At 44.1% G+C, this 24,665-nt stretch overlaps 1 protein-coding gene across 1 annotated transcript in view; it reads left to right on the forward strand.

The window, feature by feature from the left end:
• Positions 1-24,665, forward strand: part of RIOK1 (RIO kinase 1) — a 249,371-nt gene that overhangs the window by 202,025 nt on the left and 22,681 nt on the right. The window contains exons 14-15 of the mRNA XM_078688069.1: positions 16,356-16,475; positions 17,816-17,869. Coding sequence (XP_078544195.1) covers positions 16,356-16,475; positions 17,816-17,869 — 174 coding nt within the window. The remainder of the gene's footprint in view (positions 1-16,355; positions 16,476-17,815; positions 17,870-24,665) is intronic.

A 24,665-nucleotide genomic window follows, 5' to 3' on the forward strand; every position in this document is an offset into this window, starting at 1 on the left:
TTCTATACTGAGTCCAAAAAATCCCGAGCTTTAATTTCTGAGGAGAAATATATTGTCTTGCCGAGATGGACTACCTTTAGCTGGGCTGGATTAATAAGATACACCTGTACTCTTTTGTCCTGGAAGGGCTTGATTAACTGTCTTAATCTCCAACGCCTTTCGACTGTGGTATGGCAGAAATGTAAATGTAAATGTAGTATACTTGTAAAGCGCACAGCTGCCCCAGCAACGGGGCGTCCCGGCGCTGTATAACTCTGGGGAACCCGTCCTGGCTTTCCCTGTGGGATGGTCCCTTGCTGGGAGTCCCCAAGGTGGAGCCAGGCATCCCCGGAATTGGTGGGGCCGTTGTGGAGATTAGGCAAGCTAATGCCCAGAGTTGCCGAGTGGAACCCCTGATTAGAGTAAGCACCGAAGCGAGAATTATCGAGTCCGCTGACCAAGGTCCACGACCCTGCCGCGTCGGGAATTGAACCCTGGTCCCAGGCTGACTTCTGCTCTCAGGCCTGCCGCCTCTAACCAGTGAGCCACACTACTCCACCGGGCCTTACGAAGAAAAAGCCCCCCTCAAAAGCTCTTTTAGCATCCGGTCTTGCCTTCTCTGCAATGGATTGTCTCAGCAAAAAGTTCCCTATATAGATCAGAATTGCTCTGGGCTTGTCTTCCACTCTAGCATTCTGTCTCATTTTGAACGGTGTCCGATGCGCCCTCTGGATTTCGGTAGTCCAGTTCCACCCGGCAATATCTGGAAAAGCTTTCTCGAAAATTTTGACAATAAAAGCTTTAACGTCTTGCCCTTCACATCCTTCCGGAATTCCAAGAACTCTAAGGTTGTTCCTCCTTAGCCTGTTCTCTAAGTCTTCCAGCTTCCACTGGACATCCTGTGCTTGTTCCCCGAAGGATTCCACTCTGGAGGTGGCAGCCGCCGCCTCTGCTTCAGTAGCAACTATCCTCTCCTCCAGATTTGAAACCCTATCTCCTACGTTCACGCAGGCCTTTCAGAGTTTTCTGACCACTCCTTTCATTTTTCTCATTGCTGCTTGGGCCTTGAGACTATCTGATCTTGTCTCTTCCCGGTGTGCTGTGACCCCTTGATGAATTGATTCCATCATTGTCATTATCTGCACCATTGAGACTTGTGTGGCCTCCTGACTCTGTGCCTTTCTCGACCCCTGGTTTGAGTCTTCTTGTAGCGATGTTGTTGGGGAATGATCCCATGTTAATACTGCTTGATTTTTTTGGACTACAGCTTTAATAGCCGTTGATGGTAGACCTGACTCTAGGTCACTCTCTGTTTCTGGATTGCTGGCATCGATATCCGAGCTTTGCAGGTCGTCATCCTCTGACCAATCCGCCTCTTCTGCTACGGAGAAGAAACATTCACTGGGGGTCTTTTCCTTCTCCTTCTCCTTTTCTTTCTCGATCAAGTCCCTCTGATTAGCGTTTGTTATTAGCCTCCCTTGTTCACCTGGAGTCACAATGACCACAGCAGAGTCTTTCGCTGGGTCACATGGAGCCGAAAGGATAGAGCCGTCTTTAGATCCGCCTGTGGTCTCCCCTCCTTGACCAACCTGATCCCTTTCGGAGTTGATATTTGCAGTGGAGGGACCGACAGAGTGCACTGCCTCATTTTCCGGAGATGCGGTCACCATTTCGTTGTCCGCCGTAGGAGCTTGATCCTCCTTACCAGCATCGTTCTCAGCAACCGTCACCTCTATAGTTGGCAGCACCGTCTTACCCTGTGCACCATTTATGACAGAGATCTCCCCTCCAGACTCAGGATTTGGCTGTGTCTGAGACTGCGGGTGTAGTTGTGAAACTGGCTCTTGTTCTTGCTCCAACTCTAACTCCGGGGCGGGCTCCCCAGCCTCTTCCGTAATCGGTAGCGGAATGGTTGCTACTACTGGGGCCATAGTTGTTTTGGGTTTCTTTTCTTTGCGGTTCCTCATTTCGACGATACTTATGGTAGCTGTGGCAGTGGCTGAGGCGGCGGCTTGTCTAGTCCTAACAGATGGTGGCCTTCTCTCTTTAGGGGTCCCCTGCCCCTGTCCCTGTGTAGGTAACTTTGCCCGACCCCCAAGCTCAACTTCAGGCAGCGCTGCTTCGGTATTTACACTGTCCACAGAAACACTCTCAGCATTTGCAGGGTCATTAACTACACCGGTGTTTTCGGCCGCATTCCTTTTCTTTACAGGCGGCTTACCTCAGATGTTAATTTTCGGCGCCATTCCTGAGGGAGATTGCCACTTCTCCCTGTTCTGCCTCCTGTCTCTACAGTCCTTGAGCAGCGCTCTCCTCCCTCCTCTTACTCCGTTGCCTCGACCTCGGCCAGGCTCCGTCCGAGCCTCTGCACTGCTCCGCCCCCTGGCTCCGCGAACACCGTGAACTCCGCGAGCACCTGCGGACAGTCTCTCGGCCAACCCGATCCTCAGTAGTAGTGTGTCGGCCGCCTTCAAAACTCCAAGAGGGAGTATCTTGTGATATGAGGCGCTCAGAGGCATCCGAACCGCCATATGAATCCCGGCTTTTTTTTTTTTTTTCTTCCCCGACAGTTGTTCGTTTTCCCCTACATTTCTTTTCTCGCCTTTATCATTCGAAAAGAAAAAAAAAGAAATCACTCCATTGAGCTCAAGATCCAGAGAGTACAATCAGCAGAGTAATCCCAGCTTTTTAGACAGTATTTAGATAGCCAAAGGTCTGTGATGAGGCGCTTCCATGTCCACACTGCTCGCACTGCTTCTCAGCCGCTACTCACGGCCGCCATCTTGCCCCGTGGTCGTGTATCATTTATTGACTGTGTACATGCATCAGATGTCTAACACTCTTCTCTGATAAGCATAAGGCTGCTCGGCCACACTACCCCGTAAGAGAGCACCTAGAGCAGGGCCCTGTCCACTTAACATGGAAAACTGCTTTCCTTGTGGCCATCACCTCTCTCAGGAGAGTTAGCGAAATACAAGCATTCACAATACAAGAATCATTTTTTCAGATACACACTAACAAAGTGGTTCTAAGGCCTAAACCAAAATTTCTGCCAAAGGTTATTACTCCTTTTCACCTAAACCAATCAGTAGAGTTACCTGTGTTTTTCAAAACCCAGACTCTGTCGCAGAAAGGGCTTTACACACCTTAGGTGTTAGAAGAGCCCTATTATACTACACAGATAGAACTAAAACCTTCAGAAAGACAAAACAATTATTTGTATCTTTCTCTCCTCCACACAAAGGCAACCCCATCTCTAAAGGGGGAATTGCCAGGTGGATTGTAAAGTGTATACAAATATGCTATCAAAAGGCTAAACGTACACTAGCAGTTCCTCCTAGAGCACACTCTACTCGCAAACTAGGAGCCTCTATGGCTTTCTTAGGAAATATACAACTAGAGGACATTTGCAAGTCAGCCACATGGTCTACAATACACACCTTCACGAAACACTACTGTGTTGATGTGCAAGCCAAGCAGCAAGCTGCAGTAGGTCAAGCTGTCCTTAGAACACTGTTTCAAAATACTGCAACGGATACAGGCGACCACCGCTAGGGGAGACACTGCTGCACAATCAATACACAGTATACGATCTGCAGCTCATATGCCTCGGAACGGAATATGCTACTTACCAGTATGCATCTGTTCTTGGCATGTAGAGCTGCATAGTCGTATACGCCGCCCCCTCCCCGGGACTTTTAGCCATTCCTGTTATCATCTTATTTAGATGCACACGCATGGACATCCTTTATCTATACTCCTACTAACTCCATCATTTCCCATCATGGCGAAAAACAATCTGAGGATGGAGTCGATGACCATGCGCAGTATTGTCCAAGGGAGGAGTCACCTATCTCGTGACTACAAAGACTTCTTCCAAGAAGACAACAACCTGCAATCATCCGAGCCCAACACCAGGTGGCGATCTAATGCACAGTATACGACTCTGCAGCTCTACATGCCAAGAACAGATGCATACTGGTAAGTAGCAAATTCCTTTTGGTGCACTATCTAAAGAGCCAGCTTCCTACACACACTGTCTGTCCTTACGGTCCTTCTCTCTTTAGGCAGTGTGAAAAGCTTTTATCGTTTGAGGTTGTCTGGTACCATTAAATGTTTTGATTTCCAGATGTCTAAAATTATCTTAGTGCCTTTATACATGTCATAGATTCCACCAAATCAAAGCACCATCAGCGATATGACCCTTCATCGTATTTCTACAAGCTGCTTAGGATTTGTTTTGCTTCAGCTCCTTAATATGAGCTTTGCTATGGCCATCCAATGTGGGGGGATGCAGCTCCCTTGGGGTCATTCGAAGAGCCAGGTCTTGAATTGGTGCAGTGTCTGGCTTCGCCAGAGGTGAAGGAGGAGCTCGTTCCGGGTCTTGGCTGCGAGTTAGGAGAAGGACCTTCCACCCACTCTGTTCCTGTAGAAGCGTGGGACGGTGGCCAGGGAGAGGTCAGCTGAGCAGAGGTTTCTCTTGGGGGAATGGAAGGAGAGGCGGTTGTTGAGGTATTGTGTTCCGATGTTGTGGAGGGCCTTGTAGGCGTGCGTGAGCAGCTTGAAAGTTATTATTCTATTGACGGGGAGACAGTGGAGGTTGCGGAGGTGTTGGGTGATGTGGTTGTGCCATGTGATATTGAGGATTAGTCTGGCTACGGCTTTCCGGATTGTCTGGAGTTTGCAAAAGAGTTTTTTGTTAATTCCGACATAGAGGGCATTGCCGTAGTCCAGTCTGCTGGTGATGAGGGTGTGAGGGACCGTTTTCATTGAGTCTGAGGGTATCCATTTGAATGTTTTATGTAGGGTGTTGAACAAGGTGGAGGAGACGGCGTTGATCCAGCAGTTCATGGTGAGCGATGAGTCCAGTATGATGCTGAGGTTACATGCATGGTCTGTTGGGGTGAGTGGATTTCCGAGGGCGGGGCCACCAGGTATCAACCCATGAGGAGGGGGTGCAGAAAGGATGAGGACTTCTGTTTTCTCTGAGTTGTTTCAGGCCGCTGTTCTTAAACCAGGTTGCGACAACTTTCATCCCTTCTTGGAAGTTGTGCCTGGTGATGTCAGGTTCCTTGGTGAAGCAGAGGATGAGTTTGGGCTCATCGGCGTAGGAGATGATGTTGAGCCCTTGGTTTCTGATGATGGTTGCGAGGGGGGCCATGTAGACGTTGAAGAGGGTGGGGCTGAGGGAGGATCTTTGGGGTCCTCCGCATCTGGTCCCTGTCAGTTCTGAGAGGAAGGGCGGGAGTCTGATTCTCTGTGTTCGGCCAGAGAGGAATGAGCGTATCCAGTCTAGGGCCTTTCCTTGGATGCCGGCGTCGAGGAGTCTGGTGGCTAGTGCTAGGTGTGAGACAGTGTTGAAGGATGCTGATAGGTCCAGGAGGATGAGGGCTGCCGTTTGGCCTTGGTCAAGGAGGGCATGGATGCTGTCTGTGGCGGCAGTATCTTTGTCCAGTAGGCATGCCTTGGGGGAATTTTATTTTTTTTGCAACCTTTTGAAAATGCTCACTTTTGTGATTGGTGCAACTGGAGTTTTGCACCCCAAACCTCATTTAGGAGATGCATAGTTTGTCTTCTGTGGGACTCTCATCTCTTCTGTGTATTTCTGCCTCTACTGCTGCTTCCCTGAGTTCTGTAGAAGGTCAGGAAGGACCGGGCTCTGATCATCCAGCTAGCCACTGACTGGGTTCAGGGTGTCTAGTACTTCAAAGCAGTGAATCTGTGCATTTGTCCTCTGCTCCATTTTTCCATTCAGAAGGAATTACTTTTCCAGCAACAGAGCAGAGTTCTTTATCAGAACCTCTACAACATACATCTCCATGCATGAAGATTGAGCAGAATTATCTAATTTTTTTCAACGTGCCTGAGGAAGTTGTAGTTGTAATCTTGGCTACTCGTACTCCAGCAACACAGTCACTGTATTCGGTATGCTGGGCAATGCCTGTGTCCTGGTGCAAGGACCTTCTGGTCGATCTCTTGGGGTAAAGCTTTCAGATGCATTTCTGTTTGTTCTGTTGTTGTCCTGGTCTGGTCATGCTGTGTGCACTGTTAAGGGTTACTTGTTATTATCTGAACAGCCCTCTTTATTTAAGTCACCTGTTGGGATTTGTTTTCTGAAAGGGCTTACTTATAAGTTTCCTCATGTGCTTTTTACTGTGTACGCTTCAGCGTGTCCTTAAATGGGTGCTTACGTTCTTGATGTACACTACTTTTGAGCCTATGCAGAGTTGTTCTTTGAGGTTGCTGACACTGAGGACTGTTGTCCTCTTCGCAATTCCTTGTGCCATGTCTGCAAACTGGAGGCGCTATTAGTGCAATCACTGTATAAAATATTTTTCAAATAAACTGGCTCTTCAGACTCTTGCATTTCTTCTGCTGAAGGTGGCGTCACCTTTCCATGTGGTGCAGTCAGTCATGCTCCCTTCTTTCCCCTCTCCACCGCAACCCTCTTAGGAGGAGGAAGGACTTCGCCAGTTGGACCCCAAGAAAGCCTATTGCTTTTTTTTATTAATCATACTAAGTAGCATTGTGTGGATGATCAATTTTTTGTGGGGTTCGTCATAAGAAAGGGGAAGAGCAGTCCAGAAACTGACCTTATCCAGATAGATCATTCACTGTTTAAAAATGTGCTAGGCCTTGGCCAGGAAGGAGCCTCCTGAGCTCATTAAGGCACATTCCACTTGAGCCAAGGCTGCCACTACAGCCTTGCCCAAGTTTGTTCCAGTGTTGGACTTTTGCAAGGCAGCTACATGGTCATCCATCCAGACCTTCACCAGGCATTACTGTCCTGACTTGCTGGGGCTTAGAGAGGGCCAGTTTGTTTGCTTGTTCCTGCAGATTATTCTTGCTGGAAGTCTGTTCCTCAGACCCTCCACCATTTGGAAGGTACTGCGTTGATATCTGTTCAAAGGATAAGTAATCTGTGTTTAGAAAAATCCATCAGAAGAACAAGTTACTTACCTTTAGTAATACGCTTCATGGTGGATACTCTAATAACACTCAGATTTCTCACTGCCCTTCCTCCTCCCCATTCTGTAGAGTGGACGTCTACGTGTTAATAAGGTCCCATATTTGGTTCTGGACACTGCTGCTGTTTAGAATCTGTTACTGAAACTCCACGTGTAAGGGCTCGGTACACTTCTATTGTAAACTCACAACAGTGTGCAGGTGTGGCCCCAATATATAGTTCCGGGACCATCCCATCAGGGGTGGGTCATGACCACGGAGGTGTGCAAATACACCACATAGGAGTCCAATTACGCCGCCTATTGGATGCACTCGTTTGAAAAAGATTCAGATCCAGAAATGAGGGTGAGTTGAAGCTGGGGCCATTAAACATTAAAGTTACTGACCCTCCACCCAAGAACTAAATACCAGAAAGCAAGGCACTTCACACATATCTTCTCCAACTAACGTTACTGCTCAGTGCTTTGAGAGAAAGCATTAACTCCCAAGCACACATGTCTATCCGATGATATTGCCCACAAACCCATGGGTTCCAAACAGGGGCTGAAGTGATGATCATTGACATGTTGTAGTGAAATGGCTCCAAGCCTCTTTCCTGCCTTATTTAGCTACCATTTTAGACTGTTCTTGCATCAGCCATGATCAGACGTATGTGGGTGGGTTCATCACAAGGCCTAGAAAAAGTTCAAGTCTTGAAGTGTCTGGGTACAGAATGGATAAAAGAGTTGGTTATGCTTAACCAACTGCAGAACACAAGTTGAGCTAATTGCCAAGGCCGGCACCAGCCAGTAAATTCTGAGACCTAAAAGTAATGTTTAATGCATCATGACCGGTCATTCCACAAGTGGATGCTTCCTTGTACAGAAGTCTCACGCAATTTGTAAAGCATCTGCCACTTGACCAAAAGCGAACAGCCAAACTAGTCCTGGGCGTAAAACTTGTCTGCTTGCCATTCGTTGGCATCATTGAAATGTTTATTTGCTGGCTCCAGATTTTCCAGCACATGTCAATTTCAATATTTCTTCATTTGTTTTTCCCTTCCGTGGAGCATTGACCAACTACTGATTGCTTTTTTTTATTATTCTTCCGCTGCTCGCTCTGGAATTGAGTTACTTTTTCTTTTCTTTCTCACCTGTCCTTGTTGTTGCTTGTTCTTACTGTTTCTCCCTCATGTGTTGTTGCTTGCCATTTATGCTTTCTACATCCAGCATTGTTGCTTGTTCCCCCTGTTTACTCCTCCCGTGTCGATTGCTCGTTGTGCATGCCCCATCCTGCATCAGTGCTTGTTCTGATATTGTTGCTTTCCCCTGCCTTCACGTCATTGCTACCCTGTTTTGCTTGTACTGTGCCCCCTACCGCTCTGTTGCTTGCCTGTTGTTGCTTCCCTTATTGTTGCTTGCCCCATGATACCCACCACCCACCTCCCACCCATTGTTACTTACCCCATCCCACTCGCCACCTCCCACCTGTTATCGCTTTCCCCGTCCCACCTCTTCCCCTCCCACAACCCAAAAAAACATTGACAAGGCCATGTAGCTCGCATATGCAAGAGGATTTTGGTTTTATCAATCTGGTTTAAGAAAAAAAATTGCGTTATGCGGATGCCAGCATGGACTGTCTCATTGCCCTTTCTTTCTTCTTTACTTTCAGCCATAATCCACAGTAACCGCACTGCTTTACAACATGGCTAAAAAACACATTGACCCAGCCAGTAGATCTCACATATGCATATTGGCTTTGCCAATGCTTGTTATACCCACTGTTGAAGGAACTGAGTACCTAAGAAAATTATCACAATGTTTCAGATCTCCATTTCTGAGATTGTCATCAGAAAGTAAATTTCCACCTGTAAGATTCAGTTAAAAACACCCTTTTGCCTGGATCCCGAGTTCAAAAACCACCTTGAACTAGCTTGATGGCTTCAAAAGGGTTACTCTAGGTTCAGAGAGGAGAAAGCACTTTTTGTCTCCCATACAGCATGAATTGTAAGATGTCAACGAGAAGCTCTCGTGTAAATACCAAGAAGCAGAGATTCCTCTTGTGTAATAATGATACTTAAACATTAATGTGCTCACACTTACATTTTATATTTGCCCTGCTCACATCTGGACACCTTGAGATGCTAGCATGTGTTAAGCCTAATAAATAAATAGGCAACGAAATAAATGAAAGTGTCAATCAGTATTGAAAGTGCTCATAGATTTTCTGTGTGTTCTAGGGCTCACCCTCTGTAAAGCTCTTTAACTGATATCTCTTTTAGTGTCTAAGTGATGTCGCTTTTAGTGTCACTGACGCAGATCTCAGTCAGTACTGAGGCATCTGGCTTTGGGGAGACTTTTGTGATACAGTCACAGTGCACCTATGTATCAAAAAAACAAACAAAAAAAAGCAGATAGTAACACATCAGTTTTCAAAAGCATTAGTGGCTATATGCTAAGCCTTGGAATTTTCTACGGAGTCCTCTTCAGGAATGTAGTTCTTGTCTTTAAAGACTCTTACACCAGGTTTTAACAAATTGAGCACACGATGTTCCTTTTCCCTGTTAGTTCCTTCTACTCTTTTCCCTGCATCCTAAATTATGGCCATACAACCAGAGGATGTTCCTTTGTGAATTCATAGATTGAAGTTAAAAAAAATATTAATTTTTTTAAAAGAAACACACATACTTTGTGGAATGTATGGACTGACTGTCTAAAGCTTAACATCGACAAGACCAAAATCGTGATCTTTGGGGAAAAACACATCACTGTGGGACTTCACCTGGTGGACAACAGAGCTACAACCGACACCCACCCCCATGACCTATGCCAAGAACCTCGGGGTCATTATCAACCACAAACTCAACATGACAGCCAAAGTCAATGCCGTCACCACCTCGTACTTCCATACCTTGAAGATACTAAGGAAGATTTTCAAATGGCTCCTAATTAGCATCCGTGAAACGGTCACAAATGCCCTGGTCACATGCTAGGTCGACTACGGAAGCACCCTCTACCCTGGGATCAACTATAAACTCACAAGAAGGCTTCAGACCATTCAGAACCTAGTGACCAGAATCACTCTCAACCTCCCACGCCGCACTCCCATCACACCACACCTGAAGGACCTCAACCGGCTCCTCATTCACCAACGAGCAAAAATCAAACTCCTCAGCCACACTTTCAAGGGACTACATAACACTGGCCTAGCATACCTCAATAATCTAATTTGTTTTCACAAACCTCCCAGACTCCTACTTGTACAAATCTCGAGCATACAGGAAACTAAATCCAATGGTCGAGCCTTCTCTTACCTTGCTCCTAAGGCATCAAATGACCTGCTGCTGCACATAAGAGCCTCCTCCTCACATGTTGAGTTCCGCAAGAAACTGAAGACCTGGATTTTCGAGTAGTCCCACTACGGCCTAGGTGTGACTAAACCCACACCTGTTCAGTGGCAGGATACCCTCCCAGGTGATAGTGCACTCTACAAATCTACATAACATAATAAGTGGGTTCTCAATCCTTTTGTCTCGCAGCGGTTTTCCAGAATATTGATTCTTCCCCAGTTTAGCCCCTTTTACATCAGGAAGAGTGTAAATTGCATACTTTCTACTCAAGGATATTAGTGGTCTTTGAGGGATGCTTTCGGTTGAACTTGTTTGGCATTTCCTAGTACACATTTTAATAATTTACTTTAATTTACATATTTCTTTGGAGACTTGTTGATGGCAATTGCAAGAGATGTGCTGTGCTGAGGTTAATAGGACATGTGCATAAATGCTCCCATTTTTACATGTTCACGTTTTAAGTTGACATCTTTTCAGGTGATGACTTATTGCACATTTTGCTTGCATGCAATAGTGTACTCTGAGCGAGTTCTGATTATAGATACATTTCTTGGTAGGCACATTATCATACCATCGAACATTTTTTCCAAGCACCAAGTACACTGCGCAAACTGCCCTTGCGTATTGTTGTCTGTCTGGAGACCTCTCTTAATTGGTAGAATCAACAATGACAGCCATATGTGAACTCTGGCACAGTGCGAATAGGTCCCGTTTTTATTATATAAACTTCCCCAGGCCTTTGTTCGACAGCGGAGCTTTACCATGGATTGTCGTTACCTGACTTTAATAAATGTTTGAAATGCCAATGTGTTTATTTCTTGTGTCTCCCTGCCTGAGATAACAACGAAAGTGTAGATCTGTTTGCACCATTTTCTTGGGGGAATTAGGGTTGTCGTGTTCTAAGGTTGCAGACACCATCAGATGCCCTGTGAGGTTTAGGGGTCTAGATGTTGCACTGTAATTTAGCCAGGATTCGTGGGATCCACTATACACATATGTCACTTTCAACGAGGGTGACATTGTACAGATTGCATATAAATCGCATATATATTCCAATGCAGAGATGGGTTTTGCACCTACAGAAAAAATACTGACTGCAGTTCAGATGGCTGTTGTGAAGGAAAGATCATTGGCCTAGGGCCTAGGGAAAACGCATAATTGTTGTGACTCCCATCCGAACTGGGCTGTCACAAAGGCCAACATCCTAAACCTGAAAGCCTTACATCCTAGGTGGATACATCAGGCCACTTTACTAATAGCAACTGACCTAGACTATGTCTTCGACTTTACAGTACAAACATAAGCATACCTACAATATGAACCAGAATACACTGTGCTCAGTAAAGTCATGCCTCTAGATCAGTACAACATCATAGTCTACACTGATAGTTCTGCCAAGCATTCAGTTCGAACAAAACATTAATATGCTTCCTCTTGCGCATTAGTATGGGGTAAAATGAGAGATGGAATTTTCTAGACTCTCGAAACATTTACACAGCCACTAGGTGATTGCACTGCATAACTGGCTGAACTGAAAATTGTAATTCTAGCACTAGCAAATACGGATTCAGAAATCCCCACACACGTATAGTGTGTGATTAGTATTACTATGCCCAGTTTTCTACATGCAGCAAAATTGGGGATAATGCTGCAGTGCTGCTTTATGTTGTTCAAAACATTCAGGAAATGCAGCCTTCGATAGGCATGTGTGGTTAACTAAATTTTATAATGCCACACTAACACTTCACTTTACATTTACTTGACAAAATTGTTCCTGGATTTCCGAACGTAGACTGCAATATTCTAACATTTATGAATTTGGTGACGATGCCTATGATGCATTACATGGTTTACAAGTAAGTAACTTTTCTGTCTCTATTTCTGTCAGCACCAGCCTAGCCATTACCTATGCTATATCTCAGGCAATCTAGCCCAGAAAGAGGACTGTGAACCATCCACAGGTTGAGGATCTCCTGTCAGAGAGAGGGCATAGGATTCTGCATTCTTCTCTAGCCTATTTTTTTAAGACTATATTCACCGAGAAAGTAACTTTCAGCCAATTCTGACTTGAAATTCATATGTGCAGACACCACCCAGAACTCTGTGCAAAATCTGGCATTTTGTGCTGTGGAACTAAAGGAAAAAAACAAACCTTTCAACATCTTGATGCATAGCATACCTTTGTGATTAAAAGCCTTGTTGGCACGGTAGCAAGTTAGCGTTTTGAACATATTACTTGTTGTTAGATCTGGCCCTTTTTACAGTTTACCCCCAAACTTTTTGCCGCCTAATTTTTTTACCCTGTTTTTGTTGGCTATAGGATTTTGGGCACTTGACCACTGCTGATCAGTGCTAAAGTTCATATGATCCCTGTATACATTTTGATATGATTGGTTATCCATGATTGCCATATTTGATTTGCAGTAGGTCCCTAGTTAAGTGCACTGACTGTGCCAGAGCCTGTAAATCAAATGCTACTAGTTGACTTGCAGCTCTGGTTGTGCACCCACATGAGGAGCCCTGTAAATGTGTCTCCGACATACCACTGTAGTGTCTGCTTGCACAGTTTTAAACTGCCATGTTGCCCTGACAAGTGCATCCACTTGCCAGGCCCAAACCTTCTATTTCCTTGCGTGTAAGGTACCCCTAAGGTAGGCCTAAGGTACCCCAATGGGCAGGGTGCAGTGTATGTGAAAGGTAGTACATGTACTGGTGTGTGTGACATGAACTGATAGTGAAATACTGTTTATTTAGTTTTTCACTGGTAAAAGGCTGTCTGTCACATAGGCTAAAATGGAAGTTGCTGAGTAACATCTTACAAGTGTAACTTTCCATTTGGGACATAGAAAAATGGTGTTTAGGCTCTCCGAACGCAGAATTTAACAATTTTTAGTGAAGGTGTTTTTTAAATTGTGTGTTTGAAAATGCCACTTTTGAAAGTGGGCTTTTTCTTGCTTTACCATTCTGTGTGCCTCTGACTGTTTGTGTATTCAGCGTCTGGTTTTGGAGGACAGTCACAAGGGGGAGAGGTGGGTTGAGGTGAGTCCTGCCTTGCCTGGGGGACTCAGTGCCGGGCTGAATAGACCTGGTCTGCATTTAGAGTGATGGGATGGGTTTCGCTAGCACCTGAATAAGCTGTGTCTCCTTTGCACAATGCTGTCTCCACGTCCTGTGGTCATGCTAGACCAGGGAGGACATGACTGGTTTGTTTTGGGCTTAGAGACCCTTACCACAAAGAGAACAATAACATAATGGGGTATTTGTTTTTGACCTTAAACCCCAGGACTTTAGATTGCTTCAAGAATTTCTGAGGACCCTGCCAAGAAGAAGAGCAGAGGGACTGTGTGAGGAGTGCTCCTTTTTCTGTGGGTGGATTGACCTGCAGTTGCTGCTTCTGTCTGTGGTGGAAGACAATCTTTTTGCCCTGCTGTGTTATCCTACTTGCGAAGAATCTTCAATTGCTTGTATGTGCTTGTCTCCTGTTGGAAGTCTCAGGGAGATAAAAGACTTCAAGAAAACATCTGTGCTATATCTATAAAGGAACCTGCCTGGAAGGAGGGCTGGGCAACTGTGTGAGGAGTGCTGCCCCTGATGTGTGTGGGGTGGGAAGGCCTTTGGTTGTGGCTCCTGTCTGGAGCAAGAGAAGGACCGAACTGTTCGCCCCCCACCCTCTTTTGTTTTATTTGCTTTAAAGCGTGCGTGGAGCGTTTGTGTTCTCTGCTTTTTGGAAAGAAAAGGAAACTGACTGGAATTACGTGGTGAACGCTTTAAATGTTGTGGCCAGCGCTCGAGGCGTGGGCTCACTCTTGTAGGGAGGACAGCAACCAGCTGTCAGAAACCTCCTTTGCTTCCTCCAGTACCCGGGATCCTAGGGTGACGTAACCACTAGGAAGCCGACAGAAACATGACTTCATCTGTGGCCTCCCAGCACAAGCAAACCAGCACTGCTGAAGAGGAAGCGGATGAGCTTCACTGACGTCCCACTGTGAGCGGGGAAGGAGGCCCGTCAGCAGTAAGGTGAGACCGGGCTACCCAACTTTGTTCCCGCTGTGCTGCAGTCTCACGGGCAGCCAGGTGGGGCTGTTATAGGAAGAAAGAGGGAGCCCAGAGTGATCTCCCTGCCTTAGTTCAAGTCGGGCCGATTGGAGCCGCAAAGAAGGCCGCGCTGTGGGGCTAGCAGCAGCATTGCACGTTCGCAGGCCGCCCCATTATCCCCTCAGGATGCCTGACTGCGGGGGACCGTGAGTGGTCTTCCCTCCCTACCGTTTGCCGGGTTGGTGTCTCCCCCCTCCTTTGTGTCAGCACCTACCTAGGGGAGGGCCCAGTAAACAGCATTTCTGAACTGGTGAGTCCACGGTGGAGGTCCTCCCTCCCTCGCTTCCCAGCCTAGAGACTTGCTGCACTTCAGGATCATAGCCAAAATGGGCAGAGAGGCCCTTTGACCTTAGGATAGGTTTGCCGTACTGTGATATCTGGGGATTTATGTATACCCTACCTACTGCATTTCATGCCCTAATGTTGTGTCCTGCATGGTCAGGATAGCAAGTACAGTTAGTTTTAGGAGCTGCATATTACTACAGTGATGATGTTTGTATAAGTGGACCACTTATAAGTATGTGCTTTAGTGGACTAAGTGTTGGGTTCATGACAATTGCCTTATGGCAAAGAGATGTATGACGTGCAAGTTATGAGTATTTACTTCAGTGCAGTACATGTGGTGTTATGACCATTGCCTTATGGCAAAGTGATTTTATGATCTATGCCTAGTTGGCAAAATGATTTATGTGATTGTGGTCTAATGTGTTTTATGTATAATACAACAGATATTTTTATATAACCTTGTGTGGAGTCTCTTTTGTGGTGTGCCTAGTGTGTCACTGGTGTGCATGTGTATTGCGCAAACACTTTACACATTTCCCCTAGGATAAGCCTGGCTGCTCTGCCAAGCTACCAAGGGGGTGAGCAGGGGTTATCTTGGGTGTGTAACTTCCTTACCCGGACTATAGTGGTGGGTTCTGCCTAGCTTGGGTGCATACCCTGGCCAACCAGAAGCTCAGTTTCTAACTCTCGTTTTTTAACATTTTACAATTTATGCCATGACAGTATCTTCTTTTTGAGCCTGGCTTGAACTGTGTTGTCTCTAATTATTAACAGCCACTTGTCATTGTAATCGGCTCCTTCAAAATTAAAGTAGGAAATAGCTGGTCAGACGAAATGGGAAGGTTGCCTTTATGGTAGTTCTGTTACTCCAAATTTACAATCTCCTTTTGTGCAATCCCACACTCTATCTTCTACTCCACTCCTCGTATTTGTGCTGTCCTCCACCTACTACTGGAATGAGGATGTAAGACATGGTACTCGTAAGCAAAGGCACTGCCAGTCCTGCAAAATAAAGCTTTCTGCGCAACCTTTTTTTTATTCAAACAGCTAACGCGAGCAAGCAGTTGGCACAAATTGGCAATACATAAGAACCTGTAAATTAATTGTATAACAAAATCATCATAATGGCGACTTTTATATTTTTTTGGCTTTAATTAATTGTGTACTGCTTCGACAAAATGTCCTCCTTAACGCAATTAGAGTTTCAGACAATTAGTGTTTCAGATCTGCATCTCTCTCCCACCTGAAAATTGCTTGGGAACATGTACATTGTATTGTAAGAGCATTTTGACAATTGCCACCAGCTTGTGACCTATACGCCAGCAGTCATACATTTTTATGCCAGACAATTCTTCAAGAACAAATAATTCTTCCTTTTTTCTGACTTCATGTAAGTCTTTTGGCTTTATGAACAGTACGGAGCTCTTAGTTCTTACTGATTCAGCTCACAAGAATGAAATGTAGTCTTCTGAGTTTTCAGAATACTTAAATGGAACATGTGGAGAAAAGTATTTATATCATATATTTGACAGACTGTAGCCCTAAATTCTGAGTATTTGACAATTGTTCTTGAATTTTTTTTAATATCCATACTGGTGTATCCTGAATTTCAAATGTACAGTACCATGGTAAATATTTACTTCCCGGTCCTTTGCACAGGTCTATCCCTCAAATTGATTACAATTTCACTTTGTTATTTTAGGTATTTAAGAAAGCTTATATTCCTCGAACGCTGACGGACGTACCGAACTATGAACGTGATGTTGATATGATGATTAAGTTAAAGGAGGAAGATATGGCCTTAAATGCACAGCAAGACAACGTGAGTAAATTGTTTATTTCTTGATTTCATAATATCTCTAGGAGCATCATTAGCTTCTGCTGTCCTTTTCGAAAATGTTTTGGAATGTATTTATTCCTGCGCTTCTTATTTACAGTAAATTCAGATTTTAAATGGTGCATTCACATTTGCTGTAAACAACCACAGCTCATTGATATCGACAGTGTGGGTCTAATTACGACTTTTGGCAGTGCCAGGGCACCCGCACCGCCAAGAGTCACTGCCGCCTGCCTGATTACAAGTAATCTTGTGGTCTGGCGGGCAGGCGGTGTGGCGGTGCCGCTGCAGTGCGTCCTTCAAAGGCGGCGGTGCTTTTGAAAGGCGCACCATAATGGGAACGCCACACGGGGTTCCTGCACAGTATGGACTCGAAAGTCCATGACATGCAGGAACCAGGGTGCATGCACACACAGGGGAGCGCATGTTGTGCCCCCCTGCATGCATCCCCTGGCTGAGGGGGCGGGCCCCCTTTGTTTCAGCACTTCCAGCCTTTTCATGGAGGAAAGACCTCCATGAAACAAACCCCTGGCTGTCCTGAAACTTGCAATGTGCATGGCGGTGCCGCAGCGGCACCACCTGCATATTGCTTAGCCACTGACCGCCGCACCACCGCCAGGGAACGGCGGTTTCTCGGCAGAGCCAGCGATCCCATTACAGTCTGACCGCCACCGTTGTGCCACCACGGGTCTGGCGGTCCTCTGACAACCAGACTGAACTAAATAAACCAGCACTCCGTTTTAGGATATTAAATAAAAGTGTTTTAGAGTTCAAATTTTCGAATTTATTTGCTATACACCTTATTTCAACAATCTTCTTTGCAAATTGTTCATAGCATTTCCTCAACTTGTTTTGGGATCCATTTATCTTTTCATCAGGCGTAATTTTACACTCATTGATGGAACTGAGATGAAGGGATACGGCCCTTGACCTGGTTGTCTCTCTCCACCTTTTGGGAGGGAGCACGGTGGATGCAGATGCAGAGACTGTGGTGGCAACATCAAGCCCTACCCAAAGGGCAACTTACTTTATATGCAGAGCATTTGGATCATTACTAGATTAATCTCCTTGCCATCTGAGGCACGCCAAAATGTTCTGTGAATGGACTGTGCTTCCCATGGGATGCATTTGTCATTAAAATGTCAGGGCCAAACTTTCCACATGTTCAGACAGTGGAACAGTGCATTGAACCCAAGTAACCCAGCGTCCTAAATTTCAAGAATTTAACACTGGCTATTGCCATGAAAAGGAATAGCCATAGTGCTTTGTATAAATTCTTAGCATTTGAATGACACCTAATGTCACCCTTTTCTATTACATTCTAGATCCTGTACCAGACTGTGACGGGGATGAAAAGGGACTTATCTGGGGTTCAGACGGTAAGAAAATTCTATAACAAATAGTATTTATATTTAAGGTAATACAAGCAGGTGAGAGTAAAGGTGAATTGTTTCGTACACTTCATCAAATGGCATGTTCCCTCTTGAAACAATGTGTTAACGAAAATAACTTTTAAATGGCAGTATTAAGAGTGTTCATTGATGTGTTAATTGATCGTGCTCGGGTGTTAATGTTCTACTTTTCATTTTGAAATCTGCACACTCCCCATTTGTGTGCTGTAACTGTGACTATGACATACATGTTTTATTGTATTGTTCATCGTCTGTTTTGTTACATGATTTCTTGTGGAGATGGCTATAAAATGCTGTACATAATCGTTGGTCCAACAAGGAATGACTGCCTTCCGTTTAGCGGACTAATGTTATTTTTGCTTACTTCATGGTAGTGAAGGATGCTGTTGACTGGCCCCCATAGAAGCTTCCAAAGTATTCCTTACCACACTCTCCAGTCAACTGTTGCCATTTGTCATGCCGCTGATAGAGCGCTCAGGTCACCCGACTAGGAATTTACCAATACTCGCCTGGGCCCATAATTAATTACACGTTTACCTAATCAGGTAACCCACGCTACTACCAGATATTTTATTCTACTAGGTCGTATACCATTGACTTAACACTCCTTGTTACTGGTCCCTGTAACCTATTGGATCAGGGAGTTAGATTAAGTTTTGGCAGCAAATAACATATGCACTCATAAAATAACCACAGAGTCGGGAAAGTTTTAACTCTTTATCTAAATGTCATCATAAGTCATGATCCAGAGATTAAAAGCAATTAGACTATCAATAACCAACATTAGAAACAGTGCATAGCTATGCAAAAGAAATATTATGCCAATCATTTAGAATTTTAAAGGTAAGGTAAGAACAAGGAACATGCTATTTAACTCAATACGGATTTTGCTCAATTTGTCTAAAGGCGGCTAAAGAGAAGCAACATACTAAATATTATAACTTTAAGCAATTGTCAAAGGGTGGGTGAGAAAAGGGACCATAAAATGCAATCACGAAAAATTAGTTTGAGCATACAACTATAGGGAAGGTAAGAAAAATGGAACACATGATTAAATCTAAAAACCAAACTTAAGTATTCTCAAAAGGGAGGTTTTAGAAAAAGGATCAAGTATCATATACTATGCATTCATGAGAAACATTTCAGCAAAATCTATAGGAGGGTAAGAAAGTGGAACATACTATTAGGAACAGAAAAACAACAAATTTATCATTTACTAAGGGAAGGGTAAGAAAAAGGAACATATGCAATCAAAGCCTTTATAGATTTAGAGAAGCTAAAGAAATAAGACGCAAAATATAATGACAATTACCCACACAGATATATATTTACCTAGAATGGTGTGAAGATCAACCCTGGCCACGGGTCAGTTGAAAAGACAGAAGAACCCAAAGGTTGCAGTCGCCAGTAGGCCAGCAGGTGCAAGTCAGAATCAGGACAGGACAAACCAGATTTGGATCAGGACCAGACCACCAAAGGTTAAGACCACCACCCGCAGTTCAGTTGCAACGCCTGCGCTACTCCCTCTCTGCAAGGAATCAGCCAAACCCCGATTGGGTTACAGCATTCACCGACAAAGTGCTCCGCCAGCACTTCAGCTTCCCGAACCCCGATTGGGTCAGTAAGACTTTTGACAGAGTGCTCCGCAGCCCTCTGCTCTTAGTCACCTATTGAGTGCGTTGGGTCAGTGACAGGTCAGCTATTCGGACAAGTCGGACAATTTCTCTAGCTAAACCTAGGCTACTTATACTGTTTTCCAGGTCAGTGTACCACCCCCAATGTTGCAAATGTAAGGATCCCCAATTTCGATTGGTCAAAGGAGGGGGAGAGGTCGTCACACCACACCAAATTTGAGACTTTTACCATCTCATATTCAAATTTACGTTCCCACCTATCAAAATCAGGTTCACATTATGTCTTTATTCTACCTAACAAAGGATGTTCTATTGACAAATACATTGTATACATTTTGAGTTCATTGGGGCAGGTTTCCAGGAGCATCTTCTCAGTCAGTCAGCTCCTTGGCTTGTCCAAAGGTCACTGTTCCTGAGACTTTAGATTCTCGCCCAGTCGCAGTTTCAACAAACATGGAGTACAGAGTTATGAGACAGGCCAGTTTTCAAAGTGTAACATGAATGGAAAAGAAACAGTTTTAGAACACAAAATAAATGATTACACTGTATACCATGTACTACTACTGTATACCCATTATCTTAATTTTATCTATAGCATTAGAATTAGGCAAAACAAACAGCTTTGCAAAAGAGGCAATGCAAGCCTCTCGCATGTGAGAACATTGAGCAGCCATATTAGCCCTAGTGCGCAGAAGCGACAGCTTCCCTCCAAATAACGAATACGTCATGTCACGTGAGTATGACAGACGCATGCGCAATAGAAACCCCGCGTAGCAGCAGCCATATTAGATGCAAGCGTATTAGGATTAGTAAAACACATAAGCAAGCTACACTCGGACACCCCGTGTAAAGGTAAAATATGCAAAAATTAGTAAAACGAACATGTTGATTACATTATTAACGTTATTCGAGGTTCATGAATACGAGCAAGTCGCTTCATGTGCGAACCCTTGCTCCATCACCGCTATTGTGTTCATTCAAGTGGGTGGAGCATCTTGTCTGAAGTTGCATAAATATCTGCGCACGGTTAGTAACAAGAAAATCTTGTCCTGACTACAATCATAAAGGAATTTTGTTCGAAAGACATTGGTCGTCCTCCAGAATCATATCCCATGTGAGCAATAATCCCTCTTTGAGAAAAGGCAGGTAGAATATCCACGCAAATTTCAAAGTAGCATAGTTGGTTCAGTTAGTGGGCAAATGCCACATCTTTGACAGTGTTTTGCTTGTTAATTTGTGAAACTGCTAGTGCCACCAACCTACTTGCAAAGATAGTTGCAAACACTTTCAAATGCTTCTGTAAGCGACACATGTAATTCTGAAGCACAGAGATCATATATATTTATATGTACCGGGTGGCAGAGTCTCTCCTGCCTCATTTTCGGTCAATCCCATCCTGTTTCTCGCTAGATTTTTGTTATCTGTGTTACTACTTCTTTCTTCTTGACTTCTTGTAAAGTGCTCTTTTACCCTCTTTGGGTCAAGTTTGTGCTATATAAAACTTTATATAAATAAATTGATGATACCTCCATGGTGGCACATATTATTTTAACAGGTTTGCCCCATGGCACTAGTTTCGTGACTATTTTGCATAAGAGTGCACATGCCTGACCTCAATTCTTTCATTCTTACCTTAATACACAGGAAGTAATCTTTTCAATTCTTTAGTTTCAAATGAGCTCTCTGCCAGGAACATCAGCAAACGGAAATATATCACAAAATATAAAGATTACTGAGTTTACTTATATGTACATTATCATTGTTGGGTGTTTCCTATTCATCCGGTCCTTACTTTTGTAGAGCAACAAAATAATAGTAATCATTAACCATGTTCTGATTCAAAATAAACTTTAAACAGATAGTCAGTACTGTAAATTCCTTGTATGAACCTTACTCTCACCTGGCAGACGGGATCTGGATTTTTTTCAGCAGTACCACTTGACTATTTCCAGGGGGTTCTGCACAACATTGTTTAATGAGCCAGAAGTGACTTCAGGGTCCTGTATCTGGGATAGCTGGAGTAGATGACGTTGGTTCATTTTTGTTTGCTCTCCAATAGATAAGGATTCCAGAGCCCCTAAGGCTTTCCTTTATTTTTGTTCAGGTGTCTCCATGTTTTTCCTCTGCTTTCCAGAACATGTCACACTCAAAGTCTTTGGACTAGCCCTGCAACAAATGCCACAAAAATGTCAGTCACAGACGTTCATAAATTCTACATTTGATGTTTGGAGCTGCAAAAACGTACAATCTATGCATCATGAAACTAGCACCTTCTGCACCATGATGCAACTGAAGACCATTTGGGAGCGAGGGAAAGTTCTCAACGGCCTCTCAGAAGGGAGACAGGGACTCTTACCACGTCCAGGATTTTAAACTTAGTTGTTACCCAAAAATATGCCATATGTAAAGTTAAAAACACAAGCACTTTTTTCTCATACTTGTACAAGGAGAAATCCAAGAGATTTAGACAAAGGCTTGATTTCTCAGAACCTGTCCCTGAATTTGGTTAATGAATCAAGTGTGGTTTCTTCCTTCATGATCTTCCCAGGAGTACTTAAAAGCTTTCCAGAAGGCCATCCTAGCTATTTACCCCCAAATTCTATTTGTGTGTTTTGACTGAGGCGGTTACAACAGTAATAATGGAATTCAAATAAAGTGATGCTGTCTCTGCTGATAAATTATTAATGCGATCACCAGCAGGTACTATAAAGTGGCCCGCATGATTTAGGCATTTAGGACCCCACAGGAAAAGTGCATTAGACCCCATTCCACTGTATTTATTGTTTAGAAATATTATGTTCTTTTGTATAGGTAAGTACCTCTGAAATTAGAAGGAACCATACTCCGGTGAGAGCTTTATGCCTTATTAATGTGCATTGAATGCATGTAAAGGAAGACCGGGACACATACATATAGCCCTGAAGAAGGCCCCAGACCCACATGGACTATTTCCAAGGGCCAAAACATGTTGGCAAGAATCAGGGGCGATTGAGAAAATAATGCTCAATTAGAACCCTGTACTTCTATTTTAATTAGCCCACGGTACCCTATTAATAAATAGTCATTCTGATTGGGTATACCATGAGTTTTTTTTAACTTTTCTCAACAAGAGCTCTGCCTTATCCAGAAAGATATTTGATATAAGAGCTCTGTCGTGCTTGAGTCTGCAATGGTGGTACTATCCTACCAGGGTGTAGATTGGCACCGATGACGAAACATGTCACTATCTAGTGGGTGGGACATCTATTCCAAAATCTTTGGGTTTCCGAGTAGGATCTCTAAGTGGTTTCCTTTGAATTTCTTTTTAATACCCTGGTTACTATATCCTTAACCACAAGTTTGGAACTGAACTTGGAAGACACCGTGAATGCGTTCACATGCAAAACAGAAAAACTGAGATTCTTAAACTGATGCATGGATAATGTTAATGTGCAGTGGAGAAGTGCGTACAATCTCTCTTTCTAGCTTGGTCCATTCTCTACGTGTCCACTAGTCTCAGGTTAGATAACCAGTTCACTCTTCCCTTACGATCACTGCCATACTGCCCAGTCCCCATCCAGTTCACCCAGGAAGTGTCCCTACCTCCTGGATCCATATAATTTCCATCCACTATCAGTAGGCCAATTGGCATAGTAAATTGTTTCTGGATTGTGTGCTTCAGAAACCCTTCTTGTCCCCGATTTGAGGTACATACCGCTGCTAGCGATATGGGGGCCCCCCTCCATTGACCATTTAACTGGACCCCTCTACCCTACCCATCAGCAAAATGATGCTACTGTGAAGCTCAAATGTTGTGCTGACATGATGCTCACACATCTTGTTTTATTTTTGTAGAATGAGAAATAGTGTATAGTACTGTGTGTCACTGAACACCTTTTCCTGTACTACTTAGTGATTTTTTGGCTACAGTGGTCGAGCTGCTGCTATGGCAGTAGATTGCAGTAGATGGGCTCTGGGCGTAGCGGGAGAGGCGAGGCACGTCCTCCTCCTCTTTCATCTTGGCCACCCTCAGGTCGGGGTCTAGACATGCCTTTGTGTGGCAATTCTTATCTCCTAGGCCTATTGTAATCACCCAATTAAATCTGGACAAGAATGCGATTCCTCAATCATGAATTATGAGCTTTTGAGTCACTGCTTGTTATCTTCAAATGTTCAAAATGTCTATTATTAATGAGTTCCAGTGGTTGTTCCACATCTCCAAACTGGAAGTGGAGTGGCTTTATCAGTGGAAACTATTCTGGGGTGATGTAAGAATTGCGAAATACACTGAAGAAGAGAGCTTTGAAATCTCATTAGAGCCTCATCAAAAACACTATGTAATGTAAAGGGAGTCCTAGTTACCCGAATTTCTGGATTAACTTCTGAGTTTTTAGTCTTTTTTGTTAACTGGTATTGAAATAATTTGTTTCTGTAATAAGTCAAATCGTTCCTATAGTTAATTTTTCTTTATACGTTTTTTTCCACTTCCAGACTCAAGTTATTTCCCTTGTTATCTTTTACAATTCTCCCCCGGTGAATCCCAAATGTTAACCACATTGGTCCATAGCCACTTCAGTTTAACTATTTCAACCTCATCAGCTCTGGGGGACGTTTGTTTGGAATTTAAACGTTTCATGGTTTGGTAAACACAGAAGCAAAAATGTCACCCAACAGGTTTACTGTTGCCATCCTGTAGATCTGTATACCACCACAAGGGTGTGGGCTCAAGTCCTCATATAGCTCTTGTTGTGCATACAAAAAAAGAATTACTCATGATCTTAGGTGACCTCCACATGCACAGATACACAAGTCTTGCATAAGCCCAAAGTAAAAAGCTCCTGCAGTATGGCTAGATGCAGCCAGGCACCAAGGATTCATCTGTGGTAAATATTCTGGCATGCTGGCAGTCCCAGGTGTGCTGAAGCCCCTTGAACTGCCCGAACTGAAAATTTGGCTTAAAACGTATTAACACTACAAGTAGGGTGTCTTACAGAGGAGGCGCCTGTCGAAGAATGACAAAGAAACACCCAGCAAGTTGTTTCTGGAAAGAAAATGAAATGCGACTTATCAACGCAGTGAGCAATTCATGTTGGAGGGCAAAATACGTCCCCAGTCTCTGCCAAATGGTCTGGACAGGATGTAAACGTCAA

This window comes from Lissotriton helveticus, chromosome 4_1 (assembly GCF_964261635.1).
Source record: "Lissotriton helveticus chromosome 4_1, aLisHel1.1, whole genome shotgun sequence".
NCBI classification, from domain to species: Eukaryota; Metazoa; Chordata; class Amphibia; order Caudata; family Salamandridae; genus Lissotriton; species Lissotriton helveticus.